The 14978-nt window shown below is 35.9% G+C and overlaps 1 protein-coding gene across 5 annotated transcripts in view; it reads right to left on the reverse strand.

Annotated features, from left to right (window-relative positions):
* Positions 1 to 14978, reverse strand: part of ark2cb (arkadia (RNF111) C-terminal like ring finger ubiquitin ligase 2Cb) — a 49729-nt gene that overhangs the window by 13929 nt on the left and 20822 nt on the right. For 3 of the 5 annotated variants that reach the window (XM_079827530.1, XM_079827528.1, XM_079827532.1), the window contains 2 exons: positions 5564 to 5689; positions 5363 to 5486 (listed from right to left, as the gene is read on the reverse strand). In XM_079827530.1, the coding sequence (XP_079683656.1) occupies positions 5363 to 5486; positions 5564 to 5689 (250 nt within the window). The remainder of the gene's footprint in view (positions 1 to 5362; positions 5487 to 5563; positions 5690 to 14978) is intronic. The other 2 variants (XM_079827531.1, XM_079827529.1) reach the window with 1 other exon arrangement.

The following is a 14978-nucleotide window of genomic DNA, read 5'->3' on the forward strand; positions in this document are numbered from 1 at the left end:
CTTAACATGTCCACAAAACATAATGTCTGAAAAAAACATTTGAGGAATCGATAGTGCTGTCAATCGATTAAAAAAAATTACATTTTTTCTGTAATTCATTTTGTTTTAATATTTTTACATTGTAATGATTTAATAATTTCACAGTTACTGTCCAAATTAATGTAGAAACAACTTAAATACAGTATACAGTATAAATAAAAGCTATATCAATTCCAAGTGAACTTGAAAAAAAAACCTCATTTATGGCGATAACATGAAGATGTGCTTTGGTTTAGTGAAGGATTGCTGCCATCTATTGGAAAACAAACACTTTTAAAAAATAAAATTATACCAATTCTTCCCTACGGCCACTACAGTTTATGGCTACTTAATGTTTTGGTTTTTTTTAGATTCATGTTTAAACATTTCTAAAAGCATTATTATAACAATCAGTCCCTCCAGAAAAACGCGATTATGCGATCGCGTGATTTAACACATAATCAGCCAAAGTCCGCATATTCATGCGGGGGCCGCATTTTTTCAAATACGCCGCACTTTCGCCGCATAAATTGCCTATTTCCGCGTGCAAAATATGCGGGGCTATCATGATTTCATAATCCCCGCATTTTCGTTGCAAAAAAAGTCATATATATTAGCAGAAAGTTGAAAAATTTTCGTTTACTTCACACAAGAGCCGCCATTTCCGCCTATTGCCATGGGAACGTTTTGAAGTGACGTGATTACCCGACGCGAACGTCATTGAAAAGCTTCAAACCCCGTGGAGAAACCATAGATACCGGTGAAACCATGATGAAGCACAAACTCCCATTGGCCAACAAAAATAACAGCAAAAGAGCAAAGCAGTTTCCCTGTGTGCTGACTGATTTCAAAACACAGCTTCGAAGCTTCGAAGCGTTATGAATCAATGAGTCGATTCAGCGGTTTGAAGCGTTATGAATCAATGAGTCGATTCAGCGGTTTGAAGCGTTATGAATCAATGAGTCGATTCAGCGGTTTGAAGCGTTATGAATCAATGAGTCGATTCAGCGGTTTGAAGCGTTATGAATCAATGAGTTGATTCAGCGGTTTGAAGCGTTATGAATCAATGAGTTGATTCAGCGGTTTGAAGCGTTATGAATCAATGAGTCGATTCAGCGGGTTGATTCGCCAAAGTCACGTATTTCAGCAGTTTGACACGCGATCCGAATCATGAATCGACTCGATGATTCATAGCATCATGATGCTGTGTTTTGAAATCAGTCATCACTATATAAGTCGTTATTTAGTTTTTTTTGCACACAATAACTATTATCGTCGCTTCATAAAGTTATTGTAGAGCCGCTGTAGTGAGATGGACTTTGTAACGACGTCTTTAGTAGGCTACCTTTTATGGGTCTTGAGAGTGTACATTGTGCCAATGGAGGCCTTTCTGAGCCATCGGAATTCAACTAAAATATCTTAATTTGTGTCCAACAACATAAAGGGAAGTCATTAATGACAGAATTTTCATTTTTAGGTGAACTAACCCTTTAAGAGATTGCACTTTGTGCATTGGAAGCACTCAAATGTCTGTTTTGTATAGCGACATCTGTAAAACAGGAAGTTATTTATTAATTTTTTCAGAAGTTGTAGCATATTCCTTTTGTAAAGCTACAGAACTTGATTGACTAAATGTTTTGTAAATTTGAGCCATTATTAAGGTCTTCAATAAAACAAGATGAGAACTTAAATATTCCAGCACTTTCTGTGATGTAGTGCTTTTTTTCTCTCTCATCAAACCGCAGTTTTTGCAAGTTCCCGCAATTTTATCGCATAAAATTGCATAAATATCCCGCATTTTTCATCGCATTTTTTAAGAAGACGTGCCGCATAATCAAGGATTTTTGCCCGCAACAATCACAAAAAAAAGCCGCATTTTTCTGGAAGGACTGAACAATAAAAACGCCTCTTATCATTTTTGGGGTGCGTGTTGAGATATAAACCGCTAAATAAGCCTATTTAATATTTGACGACTGTTCACGAAAGATGTATTAAACGACCCACAGTACTAATACAGTGATGTAATTTTTATGGTATTTTGCCATATTTTATTAAAATATGTTATAAGACACGTTTTACATTTTTGACATATTAGTGAATAGTGAATGTGTGCATATTTTAAATATTCGCGCAGGACCTCCAGACGTGCGTCAACGCGCCTTTCCATTGAGTTATCATTGAAATCACTCGCTCCTGACGCTCTATTCGCATTTGCAGCATTACATTATATCACAGAATATCCCGCTACGTATTTATTATTATATATTACGCTACGTTTATGTGGATATTATATTGTAGACTATTGACTATAAAATATAGAAATCCTTTGAATAATAATAAATAAAAAAAACTGGAACATCGTCCCCCCTCGAAATTCAGTCCCCGGACTCCGTCCCCCCCTTTTTAAAGGTCCTGTTCTTCGTGATCCCATTTTTCAAACTTTAGTTAGTGTGTAATGTTGCTGTTAGAGCATAAATAATACCTGTAAAATTATAAAGCTCAAAGTTCAATGCCAAGCGAGATATTTTATTTAACAGAAGTTCCCTTTCAAAGCCTACAGCGAGCGGCCGGTTTGTTCTACATCCTGTACTTCCTGCTGTAATGACGTCAGTAGAGCAGTTTGTCGACTAAACTCCGCCCACAGGAATATGAAAAAAAGGGGGCGTGGTCTTGTTGCGAGAAGAGAAAAGGAAGTGTTGCGTTTGTAGAGTGTGTTTGTCTCCATGTCATCCAGACGCTGTTATTTTCATCCCGGAGTCAAATCACCTTTGTTTGGCCTTCAGGGGCTGGAGTTTGAGCGCGTTCATCTCCACGTTATGGTAAGAGGCGTGACCTTTCCGGGCAACCAATCACAACACGGGAACCACTGGCCCAATTAGAACTCGTTACGCATTTCTGAAGGAGGGACTTCATAGAACAGGGCAATCTTTCAAGCCGTTTTTAGGACAGTGAAAACAGCAGTATACAGATCAGTAAATTGTGTGAAAAATACTGTTTTTTTACACATGAAACATGAACACGTTATATTGCACACTGTAAACACAATCAAAGCTTCTAAAACACAGGAAAAACGGGACCTTTAAACAGAGGTGGACAAAGCACACAACTCCATTACTTGAGTAAAAGTAAAAGTACCACTGGTCAAATATTACTCCGTTACAAGTGAAAGTTCTAAAAACCGATTTTTACTTAAGTAAAAGTACAGAAGTATTTGTTTTTAAAAATACTTAAGTATCAAAAGTAAGTTTCCTTTTTTATGTCAATGCATTATTTTATTATTGTTGTATAAATGCACATTATGTCATCATGGTGGTTTAAGCCAGTCAGTGATGCTCCATCCGACATGCTAGCATACGACTACCTTAAACTCATTTCTTTACATTTGTATAGAGCATTGTAACTTTTATACAATTATTGAAATGTTCCATTTCTTGTATAAAAGTTACAAAGCTGCTGTCACTTTAAGGCAGAATGCATGGACCCTATACTCAGATACGCATCTGATTTTCTCCCAACTGTTTACTCTTCTCTTTCTCCAAGACATTTACATTTTTGAACATTTTATGAGACATGCATCAAAGTGTATGCCAACTAAACTAATCTTTAATCTTTTGAGAAAACTGAAACATACTTTTTAAATATATTGCAATGGGTGCACACACTGTGCCAAGGAACCGTCTTCTTCCATTTTGCTGTAAACTGATCAGTGTTATAAAATATTTGGGAAACTTCACATGACCAAGAGTGATTACTGATAGGCTGTCTGCAAAAAAACAACAACAAAAAAAACTTTTAAAGAAGAAAAAAATGATCCACTGACTTTTAAAGCTGCTACAGAAATGACTTTCGACTTTGAGGACTTTGATAGAAATGTAGTGGAGTAAAAAGTATGATATTTGTCTTTCAAATGTAGTGAAGTTAAAGTTAAAGTATCCCTAAAAAATAATACTTCAGTAAAGTACAGATACGCACGCGGAACCGCCGCAACTGCGTCATTATGTTAAGCTCCGCCCACCGACTCTACACACGACGTGATTGGCCTGACCAGAGTTTGGCTCGCAAGCCGACGGAGAGTTGCTAGACGACCCTGACTCAAGTCATCTGTGTCCGCTAGTGTGCGTCTAGATTTATAGGCTAATGTCCATCAGCTATCGTGAACATTTTGATGCGTTAAACCTTTTTTTCTTCCGCAAAAACATCCTTGGATGGAAACCTGGCTGATGATTTGGACACTTTTAGATGAGCGTGTGTGAGATAAATTGGGGGGGGGGGATTATTTCAAATCCTTCAAATTTTACAGTATTTAAAACAAACATAATTTATAGTGCAATTCATTATAAACAACATGTATTATTATAAATCCCAATCCTAAACTAATTTGGGCATGTGGGAAATTTAGCTTTACCAATAAACTTGGGCTCACACATTCAAAAGTGTGCGCTTTGCATGTTTTGCATGTTACACATGATATAATAAATTAGACTTATATTATGGAAAATATGGTATCTTAAAGGATTAGTTCACTTTTAAATAAAAGATCATTTCCTCATTTTCCCCCATGTCATCCAAGATGTCTTTCTTTCTGCAGTCGAAAAGAAATGAAGGTTTTGGATGAAAACATTCCAGGATTGTTCTCCATATAATGGACTTCAATGGGCTCCAAACGGGTAAGTTTCAGTGCAGCTTCAAAGGGCTTTAAACGGCACCAGGCGATGAATAAGGGTCTTATCTAGGCAACCGAGCAGTATTTATGCTATTATTTTACCTCTTATCAGACGAACGTGATCATCTCTGAGCTCAGCCATAACTTCTGCAAAGTGAGGTCAAAATACGAGCGTGGTCATAGATATATCGATCGTAGATGCCTCATTCTACTGATCCGTGCAAGCGCTAATGAGGCATCTACGTATACATCTATGACCACGCTCGTATTTTGACCTCACTTAGCGGAAGTTATAGCTCAGAGATGATCACGTTTGTCTGATAAGAGGTAAAATAATAGCATAAATACTGCTGATCGTTTGCTTATTCATCATCTGGTGTCGTTTAAAGCTGCACTGAAACTGAACCGTTTGGAGCCCATTGAAGTCCATTATATGGAGAACAATCCTGGAATGCTTTCATCAAAAAATTTATTTTCGACTGCAGAAAGAAAGACATGGACATCTTGGATGACATGGGGGTGAGTAAACTATCAGCAAAAGTTTACTTAAAAGTGAACTAATCCTTTAAGCATTGACAAGGTCATGGGTTCGATTCCCAGGAAGTGCATGAACTGATCAAATGTATAGGTTTAATGCAAGTGGTGTGAATGTAAGTGTGATTGCAGTGGGTTCAGACTGACCACTTGTGCCGAGGTGGTGCTCCTGGGGAAGTGATGCAGGCGTGGAGAGGTCAGGTAATGCTGATAATGCTGAGTGAGGGGAGAGACGTGATACTGAGCCAGGCCTGGATCCACACTCAGATCCCTGCACACAAACACAGGACACACGTCAATAGATCAGAGCTAATCGAGTGCTAGCTTATCACGTGAATGCAGACGCACCAGTCCGTTCCTTCAGCAAGGTATCGCTGCGGCGGCGCCGGCGCTGGGATGTGGAAGGATGGAGGATATTCATACGGCGGCCGTAGCGTCTGCGGATGGGGAAGGGTTCTGTCTGGAGCATGTCTGCTGGGGAAATCAGAGCATAATGGTTAGAGCCTCAATCAAAGATCTGGTATTAAAATACACCGATAAGCAGGTGAATAACACTGATGATCTCTGTTAGTGGGTGGGATATATTAGGCAGAAAAAAGTGAACATTGTGTCCTCAGAGTTGATGTGTTAGAAGCAGGACAAATCGGCAAGCGTAAGGATTTGAGCGAGTTTGACGAGGGCCAGATTGTGACGGGTCAGAGCATCTCCAAAACTACAGCTCTTGTGGGGTGTTCCTGGTCTGCAGTGGTCGGAGAACCGGCCACAGGGTCATGGAGGACCAGTGGAGAACCGGCCACAGGGTCATGAAGGACCAGTGGAGAACCGGCCACAGGGTCATGGAGGACCAGTGGAGAACCGGCCACAGGGTCATGGAGGACCAGTGGAGAACCGGCCACAGGGTCATGGAGGACCAGTGGAGAACCTGCCACAGGGTCATGGAGGACCAGTGGAGAACCGGCCACAGGGTCATGGAGGACCAGTGGAGAACCGGCCACAGGGTCATGGAGGACCAGTGGAGAACCGGCCACAGGGTCATGGAGGACCAGTGGAGAACCGGCCACAGGGTCATGAAGGACCAGTGGAGAACCGGCCACAGGGTCATGAAGGACCAGTGGAGAACCGGCCACAGGGTCATGGAGGACCAGTGGAGAACCGGCCACAGGGTCATGGAGGACCAGTGGAGAACCGGCCACAGGGTCATGGAGGACCAGTGGAGAACCGGCCACAGGGTCATGGAGGACCAGTGGAGAACCGGCCACAGGGTCATGAAGGACCAGTGGAGAACCGGCCACAGGGTCATGGAGGACCAGTGGAGAACCGGCCACAGGGTCATGAAGGACCAGTGGAGAACCGGCCACAGGGTCATGAAGGACCAGTGGAGAACCGGCCACAGGATCATGGAGGACCAGTGGAGAACCGGCCACAGGGTCATGGAGGACCAGTGGAGAACCGGCCACAGGGTCATGGAGGACCAGTGGAGAACCGGCCACAGGGTCATGGAGGACCAGTGGAGAACCGGCCACAGGGTCATGGAGGACCAGTGGAGAACCGGCCACAGGGTCATGAAGGACCAGTGGAGAACCGGCCACAGGGTCATGGAGGACCAGTGGAGAACCGGCCACAGGGTCATGAAGGACCAGTGGAGAACCGGCCACAGGGTCATGAAGGACCAGTGGAGAACCGGCCACAGGGTCATGAAGGACCAGTGGAGAACCGGCCACAGGGTCATGAAGGACCAGTGGAGAACCGGCCACAGGGTCATGGAGGACCAGTGGAGAACCGGCCACAGGGTCATGGAGGACCAGTGGAGAACCGGCCACAGGGTCATGAAGGACCAGTGGAGAACAGGCCACAGGGTCATGGAGGACCAGTGGAGAACCGGCCACAGGGTCATGGAGGACCAGTGGAGAACCGGCCACAGGGTCATGAAGGACCAGTGGAGAACCGGCCACAGGGTCATGGAGGACCAGTGGAGAACCGGCCACAGGGTCATGGAGGACCAGTGGAGAACCGGCCACAGGATCATGGAGGACCAGTGGAGAACCGGCCACAGGGTCATGGGCGGCCGAGGCTCATTGATGCCCGTGTGGTCGATCAAACAGATGAGCTACTGGAGCTCAAATTTAGGAATAAAATGTTATATAAAATCAGTTGATATATGAAAAACCCCTCTGTAAAAATCTTTAGAATATATTTAGGAATAAAACTCTAAGTTTTGGTGTGTATTAGGGCTGGGTAAAAAATATAGATTTCTTGATTTTAATCGATTCTCACTTTTACAAAACAATATTGATTCTTAAATCCCAAGAAGTGATTAGCCTATTTTTTTTTTTTTTTTTACGAAATTCAAAAACATAAATACAGGAGCAAACATGAACGGATCTTCTCTTCCGCTTTTCTTCCGCCAGTAAAAGCACGAAATAAACACGAATGCAATTTCGCGTTCACGCGGACTTTAAAGGATTAGTTCACTTCAAAATGAACATCTGATGATGATTTACCCCCATCTCATCCCAGATGTTCATGTCTTTCTCTCTTCAGTCGTTTTTTTGAGGAAAACATTCCAGGATTTTTCTGCACATAATGGACTTCAATGGGAACCAACGGTTGAAGGTCCAAATTAGAGCCTGACCGATATATCGGCGGGCCGATATTAGACATTTTCCAAACTATCGGTATCGCCATTTATAATGGTCGATAAATGAATATTTAAAAAAATAATAAAAACGGATGAAACACCGCTCAACCACATTATTAGTGTTGGCGTTTCATAGTTTGTCCACCAGAGGGCGCTCTACAACGTGCCGTTTGGCAACACGGATGGCATTTATGAAGCTTACCACGTCTATTAATACTGGTAACTTTTTGTTATTGTGTTTTCGTCCAAAGGACTTTAAGTTTCATATCTTAAGTTTGTATTTTTATACATTTTATGTATCAGAACTTAAAATATATTTTTATGCTCCTCTGTTCTGTTGTGACAAAACAAACAAGTTTATTTTTAAACTGCATCATATTTTAGAGGGGCTGAGGGATCATGAATAACTACAAATAACTAATGTAAGGGAAATCTTTTTTTACGCGTGTCTGTTTATATATATATTAGGGGTGCACCGAAATTTCGGCCGCCGAAAATGTTTGGCCGAAAATGGCATTATCGGTTTCGGGCCGAAGTAAAAAAAAAAACAGCCGAAAATGTAAACCGAAAAAAAATTTTGGGTGAGTAATCAATGACAGAATTTTCATTTTTGGGTGAGTAATTAATGACAGAATTTTCATTTTTGGGTTAGTAATTAATGACAGAATTTACATTTTTGGGTGAGTTAATTAATGATAGAATTTTCATTTTTGGGTGAGTAATTGATGATAGAATTTTCATTTTTGGGTGAGTAATCAATGACAGAATTTTCATTTTTGGGTGAGTAATTAATGACAGAATTTTCATTTTTGGGTGAGTAATTAATGACAGAATTTTCATTTTTGGGTGAGTAATTGATGACAGAATTTTCATTTTTGGGTGAGTAATTGATGACAGAATTTTCATTTTTGGGTGAGTAATCAATGACAGAATTTTCATTTTTGGGTGAGTAATTAATGACAGAATTTTCATTTTTGGGTGAGTAATTAATGACAGAATTTTCATTTTTGGGTGAGTAATCAATGACAGGATTTTCATTTTTGGGTGAGTAATTAATGACAGAATTTTCATTTTTGGGTGAGTAATCAATGAAAGAATTTTCATTTTTGGGTGAGTAATCAATGAAAGAATTTACATTTTTGGGTGAGTAATTAATGACAGAATTTACATTTTTGGGTGAGTAATTAATGACAGAATTTACATTTTTGGGTGAGTTAATTAATGACAGAATTTACATTTTTGGGTGAGTTAATTAATGATAGAATTTTCATTTTTGGGTGAGTAATTGATGGCAGAATTTTCATTTTTGGGTGAGTAATCAATGACAGAATTTTCATTTTTGGGTGAGTAATTAATGACAGAATTTTCATTTTTGGGTGAGTAATTAATGACAGAATTTTCATTTTTGGGTGAGTAATCAATGACAGAATTTTCATTTTTGGGTGAGTAATTGATGACAGAATTTTCATTTTTGGGTGAGTAATTGATGACAGAATTTTCATTTTTGGGTGAGTAATCAATGACAGAATTTTCATTTTTGGGTGAGTAATTAATGACAGAATTTTCATTTTTGGGTGAGTAATTAATGACAGAATTTTCATTTTTGGGTGAGTAATTAATGACAGAATTTTCATTTTTGTGTGAGTAATTAATGATAGAATTTTCATTTTTGTGTGAGTAATTAATGACAGAATTTTCATTTTTGGGTGAGTAATCAATGACAGAATTTTCATTTTTGGGTGAGTAATCAATGACAGGATTTTCATTTTTGGGTGAGTAATTAATGACAGAATTTTCATTTTTGGGTGAGTAATCAATGAAAGAATTTACATTTTTGGGTGAGTAATCAATGAAAGAATTTACATTTTTGGGTGAGTAATTAATGACAGAATTTACATTTTTGGGTGAGTAATTAATGACAGAATTTACATTTTTGGGTGAGTAATTAATGACAGAATTTACATTTTTGGGTGAGTAATTAATGACAGAATTTACATTTTTGGGTGAGTAATCAATGACAGAATTTTCATTTTTGGGTGAGTAATTAATGACAGAATTTACATTTTTGGGTGAGTAATCAATGACAGAATTTACATTTTTGGGTGAGTAATCAATGACAGAATTTTCATTTTTGGGTGAGTAATTAATGACAGAATTTACATTTTTGGGTGAGTAATCAATGACAGAATTTTCATTTTTGGGTGAGTAATTAATGACAGAATTTACATTTTTGGGTGAGTAATCAATGACAGAATTTTCATTTTTGGGTGAGTAATCAATGAAAGAATTTACATTTTTGGGTGAGTAATCAATGAAAGAATTTACATTTTTGGGTGAGTAATTAATGACAGAATTTACATTTTTGGGTGAGTAATCAATGACAGAATTTACATTTTTGGGTGAGTAATCAATGACAGAATTTTCATTTTTGGGTGAGTAATCAATGAAAGAATTTACATTTTTGGGTGAGTAATCAATGACAATTTTCATTTTTGGGTGAGTAATCAATGACAGAATTTTCATTTTTGGGTGAGTAATCAATGAAAGAATTTTCATTTTTGGGTGAGTAATTAATGACAGAATTTACATTTTTGGGTGAGTAATTAATGACAGAATTTACATTTTTGGGTGAGTAATTAATGACAGAATTTTCATTTTTGGGTGAGTAATCAATGACAGAATTTTCATTTTTGGGTGAGTAATCAATGAAAGAATTTACATTTTTGGGTGAGTAATCAATGACAGAATTTTCATTTTTGGGTGAGTAATCAATGAAAGAATTTTCATTTTTGGGTGAGTAATTAATGACAGAATTTACATTTTTGGGTGAGTAATTAATGACAGAATTTACATTTTTGGGTGAGTAATTAATGACAGAATTTACATTTTTGGGTGAGTAATCAATGACAGAATTTAAATTTTTGGGTGAGTAATCAATGACAGAATTTTCATTTTTGGGTGAGTAATCAATGACAGAATTTTCATTTTTGGGTGAGTAATTAATGACAGAATTTTCATTTTTGGGTGAGTAATTAATGATAGAATTTACATTTTTGGGTGAGTAATCAATGAAAGAATTTTCATTTTTGGGTGAGTAATTAATGACAGAATTTTCATTTTTGGGTGAGTAATTAATGATAGAATTTACATTTTTGGGTGAGTAATTAATGACAGAATTTACATTTTTGGGTGAGTAATTAATGACAGAATTTACATTTTTGGGTGAGTAATTAATGACAGAATTTTCATTTTTGGGTGAGTAATCAATGACAGAATTTACATTTTTGGGTGAGTAATTAATGACAGAATTTACATTTTTGGGTGAGTAATTAATGACAGAATTTTCATTTTTGGGTGAGTAATCAATGACAGAATTTACATTTTTGGGTGAGTAATCAATGACAGAATTTTCATTTTTGGGTGAGTAATTAATGACAGAATTTTCATTTTTGGGTGAGTAATCAATGACAGAATTTTCATTTTTGGGTTAGTAATCAATGACAGGATTTTCATTTTTGGGTGAGTAATCAATGATAGAATTTTCATTTTTGGGTGAGTAATCAATGACAGAATTTTCATTTTTGGGTGAGTAATCAATGACAGAATTTACATTTTTGGGTGAGTAATTAATGACAGAATTTACATTTTTGGGTGAGTAATTAATGACAGAATTTTCATTTTTGGGTGAGTAATTAATGACAGAATTTTCATTTTTGGGTGAGTAATTAATGATAGAATTTACATTTTTGGGTGAGTAATCAATGACAGAATTTTCATTTTTGGGTGAGTAATTAATGACAGAATTTACATTTTTGGGTGAGTAATTAATGACAGAATTTTCATTTTTGGGTGAGTAATTAATGACAGAATTTACATTTTTGGGTGAGTAATTAAATGACAGAATTTTCATTTTTGGGTGAGTAATTAATGACAGAATTTTCATTTTTGGGTGAGTAATTAATGATAGAATTTTCATTTTTGGGTGAGTAATCAATGACAGAATTTTCATTTTTGGGTGAGTAATCAATGACAGAATTTTCATTTTTGGGTGAGTAATTAATGACAGAATTTTCATTTTTGGGTGAGTAATCAATGACAGAATTTTCATTTTTGGGTGAGTAATCAATGACAGGATTTTCATTTTTGGGTGAGTAATCAATGATAGAATTTTCATTTTTGGGTGAGTAATCAATGACAGAATTTTCATTTTTGGGTGAGTAATCAATGACAGAATTTACATTTTTGGGTTAGTAATCAATGACAGGATTTTCATTTTTGGGTGAGTAATTAATGATAGAATTTTCATTTTTGGGTGAGTAATCAATGACAGAATTTTCATTTTTGGGTGAGTAATCAATGACAGAATTTACATTTTTGGGTGAGTAATTAATGACAGAATTTTCATTTTTGGGTGAGTAATCAATGACAGAATTTTCATTTTTGGGTTAGTAATCAATGACAGGATTTTCATTTTTGGGTGAGTAATTAATGATAGAATTTTCATTTTTGGGTGAGTAATTAATGACAGAATTTTCATTTTTGGGTGAGTAATCAATGGCAGAATTTTCATTTTTGGGTGAGTAATTAATGATAGAATTTTCATTTTTGGGTGAGTAATTAATGACAGAATTTTCATTTTTGGGTGAGTAATCAATGACAGAATTTTCATTTTTGTGTGAGTAATCAATGACAGAATTTTCATTTTTGGGTTAGTAATTAATGACAGAAATTTCATTTTTGGGTGAGTAATCAATGAAAGAATTTTCATTTTTGTGTGAGTAATCAATGACAGAATTTTCATTTTTGGGTGAGTAATTAATGACAGAATTTTCATTTTTGGGTGAGTAATCAATGAAAGAATTTTCATTTTTGGGTGAGTAATTAATGACAGAATTTACATTTTTGGGTGAGTAATCAATGACAGAATTTTCATTTTTGGGTGAGTAATTAATGACAGAATTTACATTTTTGGGTGAGTAATCAATGACAGAATTTACATTTTTGGGTGAGTAATCAATGACAGAATTTTCATTTTTGGGTGAGTAATTAATGACAGAATTTACATTTTTGGGTGAGTAATCAATGACAGAATTTTCATTTTTGGGTGAGTAATTAATGACAGAATTTACATTTTTGGGTGAGTAATTAATGACAGAATTTACATTTTTGGGTGAGTAATCAATGACAGAATTTTCATTTTTGGGTGAGTAATCAATGACAGAATTTTCATTTTTGGGTGAGTAATCAATGAAAGAATTTACATTTTTGGGTGAGTAATTAATGACAGAATTTACATTTTTGGGTGAGTAATCAATGACAGAATTTTCATTTTTGGGTGAGTAATCAATGAAAGAATTTACATTTTTGGGTGAGTAATCAATGACAATTTTCATTTTTGGGTGAGTAATCAATGACAGAATTTTCATTTTTGGGTGAGTAATCAATGAAAGAATTTTCATTTTTGGGTGAGTAATTAATGACAGAATTTACATTTTTGGGTGAGTAATTAATGACAGAATTTACATTTTTGGGTGAGTAATTAATGACAGAATTTTCATTTTTGGGTGAGTAATCAATGACAGAATTTTCATTTTTGGGTGAGTAATCAATGAAAGAATTTACATTTTTGGGTGAGTAATCAATGACAATTTTCATTTTTGGGTGAGTAATCAATGACAGAATTTTCATTTTTGGGTGAGTAATCAATGAAAGAATTTTCATTTTTGGGTGAGTAATTAATGACAGAATTTACATTTTTGGGTGAGTAATTAATGACAGAATTTACATTTTTGGGTGAGTAATTAATGACAGAATTTACATTTTTGGGTGAGTAATCAATGACAGAATTTAAATTTTTGGGTGAGTAATCAATGACAGAATTTTCATTTTTGGGTGAGTAATCAATGACAGAATTTTCATTTTTGGGTGAGTAATTAATGACAGAATTTTCATTTTTGGGTGAGTAATTAATGATAGAATTTACATTTTTGGGTGAGTAATCAATGAAAGAATTTTCATTTTTGGGTGAGTAATTAATGACAGAATTTTCATTTTTGGGTGAGTAATTAATGATAGAATTTACATTTTTGGGTGAGTAATTAATGACAGAATTTACATTTTTGGGTGAGTAATTAATGACAGAATTTACATTTTTGGGTGAGTAATTAATGACAGAATTTTCATTTTTGGGTGAGTAATCAATGACAGAATTTACATTTTTGGGTGAGTAATTAATGACAGAATTTACATTTTTGGGTGAGTAATTAATGACAGAATTTTCATTTTTGGGTGAGTAATCAATGACAGAATTTACATTTTTGGGTGAGTAATCAATGACAGAATTTTCATTTTTGGGTGAGTAATTAATGACAGAATTTTCATTTTTGGGTGAGTAATCAATGACAGAATTTTCATTTTTGGGTTAGTAATCAATGACAGGATTTTCATTTTTGGGTGAGTAATCAATGATAGAATTTTCATTTTTGGGTGAGTAATCAATGACAGAATTTTCATTTTTGGGTGAGTAATCAATGACAGAATTTACATTTTTGGGTGAGTAATTAATGACAGAATTTACATTTTTGGGTGAGTAATTAATGACAGAATTTTCATTTTTGGGTGAGTAATTAATGACAGAATTTTCATTTTTGGGTGAGTAATTAATGATAGAATTTACATTTTTGGGTGAGTAATCAATGACAGAATTTTCATTTTTGGGTGAGTAATTAATGACAGAATTTACATTTTTGGGTGAGTAATTAATGACAGAATTTTCATTTTTGGGTGAGTAATTAATGACAGAATTTTCATTTTTGGGTGAGTAATTAATGACAGAATTTACATTTTTGGGTGAGTAATTAAATGACAGAATTTTCATTTTTGGGTGAGTAATTAATGACAGAATTTTCATTTTTGGGTGAGTAATTAATGATAGAATTTTCATTTTTGGGTGAGTAATCAATGACAGAATTTTCATTTTTGGGTGAGTAATCAATGACAGAATTTTCATTTTTGGGTGAGTAATTAATGACAGAATTTTCATTTTTGGGTGAGTAATCAATGACAGAATTTTCATTTTTGGGTGAGTAATCAATGACAGGATTTTCATTTTTGGGTGAGTAATCA

Source organism: Gobio gobio (assembly GCF_949357685.1).
Source record: "Gobio gobio genome assembly, chromosome: 10".
Classification (NCBI taxonomy): Eukaryota; Metazoa; Chordata; class Actinopteri; order Cypriniformes; family Gobionidae; genus Gobio; species Gobio gobio.